Consider the following 16,503-nt stretch of genomic DNA (forward strand, 5'->3'; position numbering starts at 1 on the left):
TCTCACCCAGGGTGTTTTATTAGTGTATACTTCAGGTTTACAAACAAATGATACAGAAAAGCCAATGGCCTCAGTTCTTCTCCAGACAGACTCCTGTGAATAGCAAGAGAACAGGGTAAGGAAGAAGGAGAAACCATGGGCTGAGCTGGGCTAGCCTAGGCCCATAATACAAGCACACAGGCCAGCTGTTAACTGTACCCCTCCAGAGGCCACAGCCTTGTTTCTGCCAACCAGAATATGATCGAGGACTTGGCATTTGTCTTTTTGTCTCTATTTTCCATGCCTAGCATGTGCCTGGCACATAGTAGGTGCTCAGTGAGCAGAGATCTGGAGGATGCAACAAGCCCTCTAACAAGTGATGACTGCTTTTATTGGTAAGAAGGAGAATTAACATTTACAGTCGTTTGCCCAAATTACAGTACTATGCTACAAAATTAAGACTTGCCACAGTCTGCTGGCTGCCTCCCATGTTCTTAACATTCTCATAAGCAGTAAGCTCAGAATCATGTAATTGATTTACACATGGGCACACCAAACATAGCCCATGCTCACAAACAAATACACATGTGAAATGCTAACTTACACATGTTGCACATACAGACATGTATAAGAATATATGAAAACATACATGTGCACACACAACTAATATCCAGTAATTATTTTTCAGCTGGCATCTAAAACAAGGATGGGTTCACGAAGGGAAGACTTCCCTGTGGTTCCCACTAACCCACCAGGGACACCCTTTAGTGCCCTTACCCAGGCTCTAAGCCTCCCTCCAGGGAGCCAGGTTCAGCCTAGGGATGGAGGTACAGTTGACAAAATCTCGTGGGTATGAGTTGGACATGAAGATGTTGTTCTTGGACACAGTGGTGATGCCGGTGTTGTCACAGATGATGCGGGGCAAGGAGATGCTGGCCAGGGCTTGTCTCTGCTGTGCACTGAACACACCTGGGTTCTCCCACCAAAACCTGCATGGGAGCATCATGGACATCATGGTTGAGATGTCCCGATGAGAACATCCTGGGCTGGGAGGACATCCCAAGTGTGAGAGGGCCACGGAAGATTCTGCCCTACAGCACAGAGAGCTCCAGGCCCTGGGCAGTGCCCACTCAGCACAGAAGACGGGGTATGGCTACTTGGGTATGTCCCTTGCTCCCGCCCAGCAGTCTCGGGGACCCTGTTCCATGCCTGCAGCCAAAGGGCAGAAGGCAACCTGGCCGGCATTTGTGATTTGCTCTCCTTGACTGGGACACCTCTTTATAATATTCCCAGACGTGTCATGCAAGCTAGATAAGAACTAGACATGGAGATGGTCAGGACCATGACGAAATGACATGAAAGGGAGACGCTGGGACTAAATTGTGACTCTCCATGGTGACTGACAGCTCCACAGGGACACTGAGGAACGCAGAGGAAATAGTAAGAATGGCGTTTTTGGACCAGCACGATGATTCAATGGGTAAAGGCACTTGCCCCCAAGGCTGACAACCTGAGAACCATCGCTGGACCCCACATGGTGGAACCAACTCCTGTAAGTTGTCCTCTGAGCTGGACACAAGCGCTGTAGCCTTTACACCCCTCCTAGACCCACACGTGTGTGCCGCCCTGCCATCCCACGGCTTCCTTACCGATCGCCATCACGTAGCTTCCTAAACTGAGTGCCAATGAGGCAGGCAAGGAGCTGACCGACTCGGCCATTGGGCTCCAGGGGCTCGGACACACCACCCATCCAGATGTCAATGTTGTTGGGGGTGCCGTACTGTGCCATCAGCTTCTGTGCCAAGTCCAGGTTCTTTAGCACCGTGCCAAGCTCGCCCACTGTGCGGGGCTGTGGGAGCCCACAGAAGCGCCTCCAGGCGTTGTATCCTGCATTGGGTCAGAGGACAGGTGGCTGTGAATGGGCCCCTGTCCTGCAGGTAGAGAGAGGACCGGGAACAGCAGGGAGATCTATAGAGACGTTCAAAAGCCCACTTCGGGGGCAATAAGCAGAACGGAGCCCTGAATGACTGGCTCAGGCCAAAGTGGACAGCTGGGCCTCTCCAGACCTCTCACTGTCTTTCCTTTCTCTCTCACTCTGAGGCAAGCCCTATCATGCCACAAATCCTGCCAGACTCAAGCATGGGAACAGCGTCTTGTCCCTTCGATCATCCTGAAGCGTCTCTCTCTGACCCAGAGAGTGAAAGTGTGTCTCAGAGGTGTGGCCACTGCTTCCTCAACACAGGCATGGGCTTCTGGGTTAGGATGGTCCGCTGGGGTCCAAGTTCCAGATCACTCATTGACCTCGCTACAGCACCCAGCTAAGCTCCGAACCCCTCTAAACCCCAGTTTCCTGATCAGTAAGAAGGCAGTGGTGCCCTCCTGCCCTCGAGTCCATGAATGGGTCAGAAGGAACTGATAATGGAGACAGATGTCCAGATCACAGAATGGTACTGTTTTCAGCTGCTAATGCAGGATACAAGAGTCCGGGTTGTGAAGAAGCCAAGAGAGGCTGAAATTTGGCTGAGGGGGCCTGGAAAGGACAGGGCCTGCCCTGGGGTGCTTCCTCAGAGCTGGAGAAAGGGCTCTGTGTAGGAAGGGAAGCTATGAACTCCCTGGGAGGTGGTCCAGGGCTGGGGCTGGCTCCTCACCTGGGAGACCATGATCCCTGCTGTGCTGTATTTTCAAAGCAGCCAGGTCCATGCTTTGCTCATGCATCACCTGCTCAAAGAGTCGCTCCCAGATCTCATCCACCACGATCTTGTTCTGGTGATTCACTTTGGCAGGGGTGGCCATGAGGCCTCGGAGAATGGGGTCAATGCCACCTGGGCACAAGAGAGCAAGGTAAAAGGAAGGATTAGCTTGCTACCAGATGTCAGGTACACTCTAAGGATCAGAGAAGAGGTCTAGGCACATGTAGTACTTGGGGCCAAGGTGACTTTCTGACCCTAGGGTTCCCAAGGTTGTGATGACCCCAGGCCTTGCCTCCTGGGTCAGTGAAACTGCAAAGCCAGGCTGTTCCCCGAAGAAGGAACAGAAAAAGATCTCTCCCCAGCCTGGCTCCCCACAGCAGAACTCACACCACCCCTCTCTCAGCCTCCACGTACCTTCCAGCACAACTCTCCAAGTGGCAAAAAAGACCCTGCTGAGTGGGACCCCGGGGTTGGGCCCTGTGGGCCGGTACCGATTGTCCAGGCGAAACATGAAGGGCTGGATGAGGGTGTGGCCATAGCGGAAAGCGTTGGTGAAGACGTTGGCGATGCGAGGGTCCACTGAGTCATTGTAGCATCGGTACCTGGGTAGGTACTTCCTCATGGCTGCTGGCCCTAACACCAAGGGCAGGTAGTCCCGGTATGTGATGATCTAAAACAAAGTGACTTCAAGAGATGTCTATTCACTCCTCCCTGCGTCTCTGGCTTCGGGGATCACCCCCACCTGGCTAGGAGCAGAGCCCTTGATCTGAACCTAACAGAGTGGTGCTGAAGGACATAAACAGAGCTCTACGGTCCCTGGCTTTGCAACCTTAGGCCATCTATTGACCTCTCTGAACCACAACTGTAAACAAGGAATAAATATATCCCTGTCTCTCACAAGACTAAACAAAGTGCCTTGATAGTCAGGGTAATATCTCTCATGTCTTTAGTTAGTAGTGTCTCATTTCTGAAATTCCTGAGACTCTTCACAGTGCCCAGCATTAGCCTGCATACAGTAGGGCTTGCTACAGGGTTGTAGCAGGGCTGAGGTCTGCTCTGCTTTCCCTGGAGATGCCCCCCAGTGAAAGGGAATTTGTGGGACCATCTCACACTTAATCCAAGGCTAGAATTGCCTCTGAGGCTGAAATGAATCCCACTTGTGAGTGTGAGTGTAAATCAAACCCTACGTTCAACACCTTCACCTCGCTGTCTGAAATCTAGTGAAGGTGTGCGTGCGCGTGTAAGCATGAGTGCATGCTTCTGTGCACCCATGCTCACAATGTAGATGATTATTTACATTCTTGGGAGAATGGGAGTCACTGGAACATCAAATGTTAGAAAACAGACGAACAGTGTCCCTCCCCGGAGGGTGGGGGACTCAAGATGATGACCAGTGGGTAAAAGAACCAATAATAACAGTGCTACATTGGTTCAAGTCCCTCCCTAGCAACAAATACAGAAATGCTGCCTGAAAGAGCAGCCAGCAGCATCCCTGGGCCCTCAGGAAGGAAGTCCTGGGAAGACAGGGAAGGGAAGCGCACTGGTCAGGCAGGTCTCATCTGCCAGTGTTTCCATTTGGCTCTTGAACCTTATAGCATTATGGGTAAAGAAGCCCGTGTTGAGGAGGGATAGTGACTGGCCCAAGAACACATGGCCAGGATGCTGTAGGACAGCCTACCTGGACCATGGCCCCGACAATCTTCCGGGCCTCCTGGAAGAGCCTTTCCCCACTCCAGTGAGGATTCAGGCGCCTGAGCTGTGTGGCCAGGCGGTTATGCTCTCGAACGAAGAGGGTGTGCACAGAGGTCAGCTCAGGCATCTCACTGGAGCGCATGTCCCCTTAAAGAAGCAAAGTCTTTGTCACATCTGTGTCCTTCCATCCCCTGCCCAGTAAAGGCCTTCGGGGACTCTCATGTGCCTGCTCTCCACCCACCTGCACACAGCAGACTCATAGGTCAGCGCCAGGCTGATAGAAGAGCTTAGGAACACTGTGGTCCTTCCTGCAGCCCTGTCCCATGGCCATCAGCCTTACTTAAGGATCTCCTTAAGCACAAGGTTGTGCCTTTCTGCATTTTACCCTTTGCCATACATCACACACACACACACACACACACACACACACACACACACACACACACCACAATACATGAACACTCCTGAGAAGGAATACTCAGCTTATTCTCTTTGGTGAAAGCCAAAAAGCAGCTGCATGTTTTCTGCAAAATTGAGTGCAACCTCAGAATCCTTCTCAAGACAGGACCCCAGAAAGCCCCCACTATTTGAACATAATTGTCGGTAGCAGGCTTACTGGAAGCCTGCTGTCTGGCCTGTTGTGGTGGGGGAAGGGAACAGACCGTGTGGCGTCCACACCTGAGACTGTTCAAGGAAACTAAGTCCCTGACTTCTCAAGCCTTCCCGAAACCTTCAACAGGGAGGCCCAGAGGGTGAGGTTCAGGGCATTTGCTGCAAGACACTGACTGGCTCCAGCCCTTGCCAGCTCTAGAAAGGAAATTCTAAGAGGAAAAGGCATCCCGAGAACAGCTTCTCCATCCCGTAAACAACAGAGGTCATGGCTAGCCCAGAAGAGAGGGGGCCCTCCCTCCCCTAGGAAATCCACCTTTGCACCAGCCTTGGCCATCCTGCCAGAGCCCATCAGGAGCCCTTAGAAGGGAGGGTGAGGGACAAGAAGAGACCTCTGCTTCCATTGTGTTACATCAACACCTACTGATCTGGGCTTGGTGGTGGCCCATGTGTGACATCCCACCACTTGGAGGAAAGACAGGAAGATTGAGGAACTTCTGAAGCCAGCCTGGGCTACAAAGCAAGTACCAGACCAGCTAAGGCTAGCTATACAACCGAGTCTAAAATCACTGAGGAGAGGGTTGGATTTCTGGGTGTGATCCCAACCCCTGCCCCAATCCTATCCCCAAACTTCCTGGTCTCTCTATTTGAAACCCCTTTTCTATCTTCCTAAGAAACCAAAATGACCAAGAGGTGATATTCTGTGACTCTATCCACTAGAACTTTCTGGGGTGATGAACCAGTCACTTCTCCACTGCCCAGTAGGGGAGCCACTGGCCCATGGGACTACCGAGCCCTTAACATGTGGCTACCTCAGGAACTTTTGATTACGTTTAAAATCATTTATTTATTTATTTCAAGACAGGGTCTCACTATATGTAGCTTTGACTGTCCTGGAACTCACTCTGTAGACCAGACTGGCCTTGAACTCACAAATATCCTCCTGTCTCTGCCTCCTGAGTAAGTGCTGGGATTAAAGGTATGTGCCACCGCCCCCTGTTAAAAATAATTTAAATGAAAATAACCGCTGGAGGCTACTGGCTCCAGCTTGGACAGCATAGTTCTACAGGGCGAGGGCACCACATTCCTCTTTGTCTTTTTAGTTCTCTGTCCACAAGGGACGACAGCTCTTTCCTTTTCCATTGTCCAAAGGAGGGAAGAAGCAGAGAAAGAGATGACAGAGGCTCCTTGCAGCCTGTGTCTTCATCTTAGGCTGTTGGGGTGGAGGCTTGTGTGTGTGTGTGTGTGTGTGTGTGTGTGTGTGTGTGTGTGTGTGTGTGTGTGTGTGTAGTGTTTCTGTGGTTGTTATTTTCCTTTCTGTCTCTATCCAACTTGTTACCAAGGCAACTAGACTGATAAGGAGTTGGTGAGACCTGCGCCTCTCATCACAAACCCACAGGCTGCTCACATACAGGCTCCCACAAGGAACACCTCCATGCCACTCCAGTCCAGGCCCCAGGCTGACCTGCCAGGAAACAAGGAATTTGAGCAGAGAGGTTGGTGAGGAGGCAGGGGTCGTCGTGCAGGTTGTCAAAGGGCATCAGGGCCCTGCCATTGTCTTGGAAGCGGGTATTGACAGCCAGCAGCCCCATCTGGTTGGTGAGGTTGCGCAGCCTCCTGGCCAGGGGGTCCTCGCTGCCATATACTGCGCTGGCATCCACGAAGGAAGTAACAGCATTGATCTGGTTGCGAATGGTGATGTTACTCCCGGTGCATGCTGGGCAGGAGCGGAAGAAGGGAATGCAATCCTCTTGGTTCTTGATTCGAGGGTCATTAGGTGGGATCTGCGGCACAGAGAGAGGCTAGCCTGGCTTTTGCGGGTAGGGCGTGAGTTGCTACTTCCTGCCAAGAGAACTCTGACCCCTCCAACCTGCAGGGAGGCCTCTCAAGGACCTATAGCATTAATGGGGCTCCTCCAGCAGAGATAGTGAGGTGTAGGGGTGACATGAATACATGAACTGGAATGCAGAGACCCCCATGGGGTTAGGCAAGGCCAGTCCTCTGACCCCTCTTCACTGTGCCTCTTAATCCTCTTCTTTCTGGTTTCTGCCTTTTCCTCTCTGTCCCCTGGCTGTCACCATGTCCCTGTCAGTCTCCTGTCCCTTTATTTCCCTCTCAATCTCTGCTTCCATTCTGCCCACTTCCCTCACGCATGCACATGAGCACACAATGTGAAGCAGGGTTAGGGAAAAGCCCCCCAGAGAGGCAGGGAACACTGGGAGTGTGAAGGAGACAGATCAGGTCCTCATCCCAGGATTCTCCCAGCCCCACAAAGAGCCAGTCACCCCACCACCCAGGGCTCATACTAGGCTGGGAGATTGACACTGATTGACAGCTGGCTCTGCGAAGGGAGACGAGTATTGACTCTGGACCCCAGCGTCAGGCCCAGCAAACGGGCTAGGAAGGAACTAGGGCACAGAAGGAACATGGCCACTAATGTGACGCATCCATGTTGGGTGCAGGAAAGAAGCACCTTGAGCGGGAAGCAGGGTGGCTGCTGCAGGCAGCTGGTCTCACAGTTGATGCCAGTGAAGAAGGAGGACTGGGTAAATGACTCCAGAGTCAAAGTTACGTCGTGTTCCACAAACTGTCCAAACTGTATGAACATGAGCGAGCGCTCCTGGTCTCGGGTCAGCTGATCGTTGGGGAAGCGCACGATGGCGTTGGACACCTTTCGAGCCTGCAGCGACAGCAGGCATCAGTGGGTGCCTGGACCCTGCCCATCGGGCTAGGCTCTTCTCCCTCTACTGGACGCTCACCAAGGGCACCGGGAAGCCATCGCGCTTGACCCTGGGCGTCCAGCCGAAGGGCAAGGAGACACCATCTTCGTACTCTGCGGGCAGCCAGCGTGCAAAGGCGCGGTTGGAGGCCCCCAGCGTGGGGCTGCGCCTGCAGGGAAGCACAGAGCGCTGGCCCAAGGGGTCGCCACAGGCGGGGCCTAGACCCACTACGTCACACATCCGTGAACTCCTGCCCTGGGCCCGCACCTGTTGTTGCAGAGTCCCGTGATGGTGCGATACTTGTCCTGCTCAGGGCACCTCACCCCCACGTCCTGATAGGCGCAGCCGCTCGACTTGGACATCAGATTCAGCTGAGCGGGTGTCAGCACATCTGCAAGAGTGACCCCGGACCTTAGACCCGAGCCCTCTCCCACCTCGTTTCCTGTGCTAGACAACCTGGGGCTGAGGAGCCCAAAGAGGGTGAGGGTGGCGTGGGTTCGCCAGCTGGGAAGTAGAGGAGTTCTGGGTTACCTCTGAGACTCCTTGGAGCGAGGATTCTCAGGGTTCCTAATGCGGCTGCGACCCCTTAATACAGTTCCTCACGTTGTGGTGGCCCCTCAACCACAAAACTATTTTCGTTGCTACTGCCTAACTGTAAATTTGCAACTTGACCCCTGTGAAAGGGGTCATTAGATCCTCAAAGGGGTCGTGACCCACAGGTTGAGAAACTCATGGTAGAGAAAGGCTCATGCTAGGTAGAGGTTTCCAGAGGGTGAAGGGGTGGTGTGTAAAGGGGAGCCGTTGCAGTACCAGTGATATTGAAAGGCCCTGGCCACTGGGGCTGCAACTTCCTCTTCAGCAGGTCTAGGGACACGTGGAGATAGTCTGCAGCCCTCACAGCTGTTCTGGTTGCTGCCACCAGCTGCTTGAAGTAGGAGATGAGTTCCATGGGGCTAGCAGTGCCGCGTCGAAGGTTCTCTTTGATGCTGCTTAGACAGGGGACGGTCAGGGAAGGGCCAGAGACACTCAGCAGAGCCCAGCCTGTGGTGGGCCAGGACTGCGTATTGAAGGGGTGGCTTTGGAGATGTCCCCACAGCGGGAAACTCAAGTACAGATCGACAGGTGCAGCTCCACCTGTGCAACCGTCCCCATCCTTTCCACAAAGTCCCCGCTGTGTGTCCCTTCTCCAAAAGCTTTGCAGCAGGTTTGCCCAGGGCTGCCCAGTGCCTGGAATTCTTACCTTTCTCTCCGCTCTTTGTAGGCCTTGTCCACCAGCTGCTTGGCCTCCTCCATGCAGGTCAGGATCACGGAATCCTCCACGCCCCCCAGCATAGCTGCCCAGAGCACAAACCACAAGGTCAGGAGTGGTCCCCAAGCCCTTCATCAGGCTCCAGAACACAGGAGGCCTGCTCAGGGGAGAGGGAGCTGCTGGGCTGAGACCCCCCCCCCACTCACCCACCCTTCCCTCCTTTTGGCTCTAGTACCTGGAGTGGCACCATTGGAGGTCTGAGGTATGGCCAGAGGGGCCAGGAGGCCTGCCAAGGCCAAGAATAGCTTCATTTCTGCAAAAGACCCCAGCCCAGGAAGTGCCCAGAGCATGTGAGTACAGAGAGAAGAGCATTGAGAAATGGCTCACCATCCTTTGCCTCCCAAGGCCCCTCCTCCCTCTCCATACCCAGCCCTGCCCCAGTGGGTCCCATCAATGAGGAAGGCCTCTGTGAGGAAGGGGTCTACAACCCAACTCCACAGCTCACCTGACACACTGTCACTACCTCTCACTAAAACTGGACTTTTATGTCCTCAAAGCTGGGGGCGGGGCAAAGTAAAAAGATGTGTCCCAAAACTAGACTCTCCTCCCCCACTGGGGTTAGGGATGTGTGGCGGGAATTTAGGAGGGTCTTCGTTATCTGGTATAAACCTCAGATCGAAGCAATTGTTTTTAGATGTACTCAGGCTTTGAAGAAATCATTGTGGTAAATAGCGATTGTTTTCTGTGAGCTGTTTTTCTGAAGGAGCTTTACAGCCTTTGCATGATCTTACTCACAGTCCCTCTGGGCAGACCAGGAAGTCTCGCAGTATTGAGCACGGGAAACCGTGCACAATTAGAGCTGATGTGCTCTTTAAGAAACACATAGATTGCCGGCTCTGGTGGCCCAGGCCGGTAGGATATGCTGAAGAGGCAGAGGCAGGTGGATCTGAGTTCGAGGCCAGCCTGGACTACACATTTAAAAAAAAAAAAAGAAAAGAAAAAAGAAACACATAGATTGCTAGGACCGATGGCACTGACCTTTAATCTCAGCACTAAGGAGGCAGAGGCAGGTGGATCTCTGTGAGTTCAACACCAGAATGGTCTACAGAGTGAGTTCAGAGCCATATGATGTAGTGAGATCCTGTCTTGAAATAAATGAATCAATAAATGATTTTAAACTAAATCAAATGTTTCTGTAGTAACCACATGTTAAGAGCTCAGTAGTCTCATGGCCTAGTGGTTTCCTTACCAGGCAGTGTAGAAGTGACTGTTTTCATCACCCCAGAAAGTAAATTTTGTACTTAAGGGCCCAGGCAGCTGCGAAGGTCATGAAGCAGGAGAGTGTTGGTCACCTAGGCAACACAGGGCAGTCACACAGAGATTTCAGACCTCAAAACCGAGAGCACTGGGGGTTCCCACCAGCTAGGAGGCTGGTCCTGCCTTTCTGTAGGCTGCAAGAAACAAAGAATACCCCTGAGAAAGAAAGCAGATTACAGCAGCTCTCTACCCAGGCAAAGGGCAAATTCTCAAGCAGAGTCCTCCCTAAGCCTATGCCTCAGGGCATGCGCTGTGGGCCCAGTGTGCACAGGGCTGTGCTCATGACTTCCCAGTGATTCCGACCTTTTAACTGGGCACGTTTGGGGCCACTGCAAGGCCAGCAGCCTCCCTTATCTCTGCGCTGTTTCTCCCTCACCCAGCCAGGCTCTGTGTGTGTTAGATGCTCATAGGCCTCGGAGAGCCTGGAAGACCAGAAGAAGATGACTCCCTGGAAGGAGGATCCAAACAAGCATTGTCCCAGCAGTCATACCTCAGTTCCCTGTCCCAGGGAAGGTCTTTGGAGGGCACCCCTGGAACTGCCACATCTCCAGACTACAGTCATGATGGGAGAGAGCACCCCATCCAATGCACACATCTCTCTGCTCTCCCTTCTCCCTGATGGACTTTCCCAAATATCCCAGCCCTTCGGGTTTAGCCCCTCCCCCCCTCAAAACCAGAAGTACTTTCCCTTCTACTCTTCCTCAAGAGAACAATAGAAGCTTTGTGTCTACACAATTGGATTTATCCTGAGAGAGTCATGCGCTCTTATGTTGTGATTACTGTTTAAAGAAGCAAATAAAAACTAATCAACCATCAATAGCAAATACTAGGGAACTCCACAGAAGGTCTGGAACCAGATTGGGAATGGGGGTGGGTGTTGAGGAATTGATGAGTACAGGACTTGCAGGTTCCTGGAATCTGGGGAGACAGAGCGATCATTGCTGGTTAACTTAGAGATGCAGGACCAAGAGACAGGGTATTTCGATTCCCATGATGCATTCTTGAAATGGAGTGGTACCTGTGCCAGGCTGGCACTGGTTACCTGCAACTAGGGTCTAAGGGCTTCGTTGTCTGGGGTCCCCAAGAGAAGGACATAGAGAGCAGCACACTCAGTCTTGAGCTTTGATCGTGACCATCTTAGTCGTGATCACCATAGATGGGGTCTCCTATCCAGAGCATGAGGTTTTTGTCTTGAGCCTAGGAAGTGAAAAGGACCATTGCAGTGACTGGATCTCATCAGCTTCACGGAGGGGACCCCTTAAGCCAGACTTAGTTGAACAACATGGACAGTAAGAATTCACAGACAGTTATAAAGCAATTGAGAAGTAAGATAATGTGCACCCATGCCTGACCCCCCTACCTTGCTCTGATTGTTTCCACTGCCTGCTGCTTATCTACATGGCTTTCTCCCTCACTGATCTTCAGTTGGCTTATTGCTTAAATTACATCATCTCCATTTCCCAGTTTTCATTTGCAAACTTCTTAGACTCTTTCTCCTACAGTTCTTTTTTTGTTTTGTTTTTTTGAGACAGGGTTTCTCTGCGTAGCTTTGAAGCCTTTCCTAGAACTCACTCTGTAGCCTAGACTGGCCTCGAACTCAGAGATCCACCTGCCTCTGCCTCCCGAGTGCTGGAATCAAAGGTGTGCGCCACCACTACCTGGCAACCTCCTACAGTTCTTTATCCACCCTTGCTTCCTTGAACCTTATGGAACTGCCCACCATGTGTTGTAGAATGCTTTACCTCCTCGTTGGTGAGATCAAATGAAGGTAATCCCAGGTAAATGGAGACTGTTTAGACTACTACCTAGCCCAAGTCCATCAATCAACCAATATGTGCTGAGGCAAACTTGGCACTACCACATTTTATGATGGCAGACAGGATTTGAAGGGACCCTCACAGAGCTAGGTGCTTCCTCTGAACCCTGGATTAGGCACAAACCACATCCAAACACCTATTTTCGCAGAGAGATCCTTTATTAAGTGAGGAAGAAAAGTTAAGGGGCTGATTTCTGACTCAGGCAGAAAAACAGCAGCAAATGACCTTGCAGGTGTGATTTTGTTAAGAGGAGGAAAAGGGGAGTCTGTGTTAGAATGGGCTAGGATGCCGTGGTATGTTTTGATTGGGCATGTTAATTAGATGAGCCAAAGGGGGCTTATTCCTTCCCCATTTTCCCCTTCTTTTTATTCATTTTTTTGTGTCTTTTATATCATGCATCTCCATCCCACTCACTTCCCTGTTCCTTCATATCCACCCTCTGCTCTTGCAACCTCCCCCTACAAATAAAATTGAAGAGAAAAAGGAAAAAACTCAATCTGGTCATGGAAGCTATAATGTAATGTGACACAGTGAGTCACACACTAAACCCATTTTATCCATGTATCTTTACTTGCTTTTACTTTACTTTACTTTACTTTACTTTACTTCGAGATCTCTGGTTTCTGCTGCACTATCAGTGCTGGGCCCTCACTGGGACTCCTCTTGGATATCCTGCTGGTCCCCTGTGTTGTGGAAATCTGCAGCTTTGGGTCTGCAGGACCTGTCACAGGGGGGTTTTTGATTGCTGGGCTTCAATACTTTGATAACTGGACCTTGGTAGTAGGACTCAGGAATGAGTCTGGCAGAAGAATGTGTCCAAATAAGGGAATAGGCCTTGGTGGCTCGCTTTAGGGATGTAGTCTATGGTTACAAGGGAGAAGGCAGGAAAAAGGGGAGGGCCTGCCAGCATCATGTTTGCCATGCCCAGCCTGGGAGAGCCCTTCAGGATTACCAAGAATTGTCACACAAGACAATCCATTTCACCACTCATTTTCAACTCCAGAAGCTGGCAACAAATGATTCTTTTGAGACAATAGTAAACACGGACACACACAAAAAAATGTTGCTTGTATATGAATGTAGACTTTCAAGAGATCACTGGTGGTTTGATCAAGTCCATAGAAATGTACTGAGCATGGACGTGAAGGATTCTAGAGTTGGAAGAAACAAGTGAAGGAGAAAGTTAGCTTATTATATTTTGAAGAAGAGACTGATGTTTTGTAATTTCCATAGAAGTGTGGAGAAAAATAGGATCATGGAAGTCTGGGTCTTTCTTTAAAAAAAAAAAAAAAGACAAATCTTGGAAAGAACTGTCATCATCAAAGACCTATTATTTAGAACACTCTGTGGCCCAGGTTTTGACATGTTTGTGGAAACCTGGGCTAATCTGTTGGGACACACTGCAGGATAGATGGGACTGGACTGTTCAGGATAAAATCAATCCATTTCCAGAAGCTTAGCATGCTCCTTGGGAAACAGTGTTTGAGATCTGCCTGGCTATAGGAGCAAACTGCTGCTCAGGCTGAGCTTCCAGGCCGTGCCAACCTAGTCGATCACCACTCGTGGCGTCTGTGATCTCACTTTGTGCTGTTGCTACACTGTTTAGAAAAGGTGCTCACTCCCTTGGGTTCTAGGTAAGTTGACTTGATTCACAACTACCCAAGTTACTCTTGGGTAGTTGTGACCAAAACACCTGGAGAAATGTTTTCCTCATTGTTTCAGAGTTTTCTCCCAGTTGTGTGTGTGTGTGTGTGTGTGTGTGTGTGTGTGTGTGTGTGTCTATGTGTGGCAGAACACCTCACATAATGGTGTCAAATGAACAGACTAGAGCAGTAACAGGAAGGGGTCAGGGCACCACACTGTGGTTCCCAAGGACACATCCTCAGTGACCTACTTCCTCCAACCAAGCCCTGTCTCCCAATATCCCAATATCCTGTTTATAATTTGAATCCATTGATGAATTAAACCATTCATTAGGTCAGAGTCCTCATGATCTAATCATTTTTTAACACGTACTGACAGACATGATGAACGGGGGCTTTGCTAATCAAGGCATTGCCCAACCCAATCGAGTTGAAAATCAAGATTAATCTTTAGACAGGGGTTTAGCACCTCTCCCATCTACTTTTTCCTGGAGTCATTCCCCCAAAATATGCTTGTAACAGAGCTGTTGCTGTCTCTGCAGATCTGCTTTTCCAATGCCGAGCTTGCTGATTGCTAACCACACAGACCTGCATCCACGTCAGGCTCGTGCTTGTCTGACAGCAGTTACCTGGCCAAGGTGTCCAAGAGGTTCCATTCTGCTTATTCTGTGAAATCAATTCTCCAAGGAGCCCTGATTCCTAGAAAATGGAGAATGGATCTGGAACTCAAGGTCTGGGCACTAGAGTGTACTCATGTCTACTGGCAAATGACTGCTTCTGAGCTTTCTCTGGACAGGGCTAGGAAGTACCCACATGTATGCCAACTTATGCATTCACATATACATAGCTATACTTAACCATATTGTGCTCTGGACCTGTCTTTAGATAAACTTTAGAAAATGCCACGAGTTTTGTTTCTAACCCCATTTAAGCCAGCATCTCTGGGTTCATTCTTGCCTCCCCTCCTTACCTTGTTTGGAACATCTCTTTTGAGGACTGAGAAATGAGTGTCATTAGCTACTACATATGTACTTGTTTTTCAACACTGCTATGCATATAAAGTAATTCCAAAATTGCTAACCTAACTCTGCTGAGAAAAATGTATTAACTAGAGTTCAATGTTGGCAGGCAATTTGTTTTGTGTTTAGTCTGCAGCTTTCTGTCAAAACACTGTTTCCAAAGTTACTCACTCGGTTCCTATTTTCCTTACTCCTCTCGGTGGGTTTATGATTCATTTGTAGCATGCACCGTCTGTCATAGTTGGCATTCTATTGTAAGTACCTCTCAATGCCTGCTAATAGCCAAAAATTTACATGCAATAGAATTTATTCCCTGTGGTGGGACCCTGGGGAGGTGATTAGGGTCTAAAAATTCACTCAGTTGTAACAGAAATCCTTTTCGGAGTTGTTTTTGTAACTCCTTTAGGTTGTAAGAAATGCAATGATTTGTGTCCCATCACCACAGATCCGTATAAAACAGTCCTATTATTTCCAAATCTCCTCACACTGTCCCTTTATAGCCAATCCCTACGACTCAACTCAATCCCAGGAACCACTGACCCACGTTGCCCATCTCTGTATTCTTTTGCAAGAATGTTATATTAAAAACCATTGTGCGCATGTAATCTTTCGTTCCTTTTAGAAATTCACAATATTTAGATCCACCCATGCGGTTTGGTGCATTGGCCCTTTGTTTATTATGGATTAGTGTTCCTTCCGTAGATGTAATACGATTTCTTTAAGCATTTACATATTGATGGGCATCAGAGCTGGTTCTCCATTTTATTTTCATGAATCAAGTTTCTATGTACATTCACAGACATTGCCATTTCTCTTGAGTAGGTAGAGTGGGGAGTTAGTTCATATGGCATGTAAGTGTCTTACTTTCTATAAAATCTCCAGAACCTAGAGAGGTGGCTCAGTGGGTAAGGACATGAACTGCTCTTCTAGAGGACTGGGGATCAGATCCCAGCACCCATGCTGTGTGGCTCACATGCACCTGTAACTCCTAGTTTCAGAGCAGAGGACCTGATGCCCACTTCTGGCCCCCTCACACACATACATATATTAAAAATAAAATAAGTCTTTTTTAAAAAACAACTTAATTTCCAGTTTTCCAAAGAGGCTGTCTTCTTTAGCATTGACCAGTACTTGTGAGAGTTCCGCTATCATCAGCATTTACTCTTGTCTATCTTCCAAATTTTGGTCATTAATATGCATGTAGTGGCATTCTAGTATTTTCTAAAGCATCTACATAACTCATTTAATGAAATGAATTCACTTTAAACAATGCCAAAAAAAAAAAACATTGGTTCATATAGGCACACACTTACAAATTGCAAAAGGGACACAAATCTTAGCATAGTCTTGACTGCTGGTTATGGCCTAATTCTAAAATAGTCACACAATGCCTCCTATTAATGATCATGATTCATAGGTTTTCTGAGATATTAATCAGAATTTACAGAATAATTTCTTTATTTCTCTCTCTCTCTCTCTCTCTCTCTCTCTCTCTCTCTCTCTCTCTTTCTCTCTCTGTCACTCTCTCTGTTTTGTTTTTTGAGACAGGGTTTCTCTGTGTAGCTTTGCACCTTTCCTGGAACTTGCTTTGAGACCAGGCTGGCCTCGAACTCACAGAGATCCACCTGCCTCTGCCTCCCGAGTGCTGGGATTAAAGGCATGAACCACCACCGCCTGGCAGAATAATTTCTTATACATTAGTTGAAGTCTACAACCTAAGAAACTTAAGCAAAGTTGCCTCTACATGACAGGACTTTACACTGCAAAT

General features: G+C 49.4%; 1 protein-coding gene across 3 annotated transcripts in view; it reads right to left on the minus strand.

The window, feature by feature from the left end:
- Window positions 1-16,503, minus strand: part of LOC102927518 (myeloperoxidase-like) — a 27,750-nt gene continuing 11,247 nt past the window's right edge. The window contains exons 1-16 of one of the 3 annotated variants that reach the window (XM_076543091.1): window positions 10,747-10,873; window positions 10,189-10,291; window positions 9,978-10,084; window positions 9,175-9,252; window positions 8,931-9,024; window positions 8,501-8,676; window positions 7,958-8,081; window positions 7,730-7,859; window positions 7,444-7,650; window positions 6,436-6,754; window positions 4,348-4,508; window positions 3,084-3,339; window positions 2,628-2,801; window positions 1,629-1,866; window positions 757-968; window positions 1-93 (exon numbers count right to left, since the gene is read on the minus strand). In XM_076543091.1, the coding sequence (XP_076399206.1) occupies window positions 764-968; window positions 1,629-1,866; window positions 2,628-2,801; window positions 3,084-3,339; window positions 4,348-4,508; window positions 6,436-6,754; window positions 7,444-7,650; window positions 7,730-7,859; window positions 7,958-8,081; window positions 8,501-8,676; window positions 8,931-9,024; window positions 9,175-9,250 (2,160 nt within the window). In that variant the 5' untranslated portion in view covers window positions 9,251-9,252; window positions 9,978-10,084; window positions 10,189-10,291; window positions 10,747-10,873 and the 3' untranslated portion in view covers window positions 1-93; window positions 757-763. Of the gene's footprint in view, window positions 94-756; window positions 969-1,628; window positions 1,867-2,627; window positions 2,802-3,083; window positions 3,340-4,347; window positions 4,509-6,435; window positions 6,755-7,443; window positions 7,651-7,729; window positions 7,860-7,957; window positions 8,082-8,500; window positions 8,677-8,930; window positions 9,025-9,174; window positions 9,253-9,977; window positions 10,085-10,188; window positions 10,391-10,746; window positions 10,874-16,503 lie in introns of those variants that run through there. The other 2 variants (XM_076543092.1, XM_006998471.3) reach the window with 2 other exon arrangements.

Source organism: Peromyscus maniculatus, chromosome 8 (genome assembly GCF_049852395.1).
Source record: "Peromyscus maniculatus bairdii isolate BWxNUB_F1_BW_parent chromosome 8, HU_Pman_BW_mat_3.1, whole genome shotgun sequence".
Classification (NCBI taxonomy): Eukaryota; Metazoa; Chordata; class Mammalia; order Rodentia; family Cricetidae; genus Peromyscus; species Peromyscus maniculatus.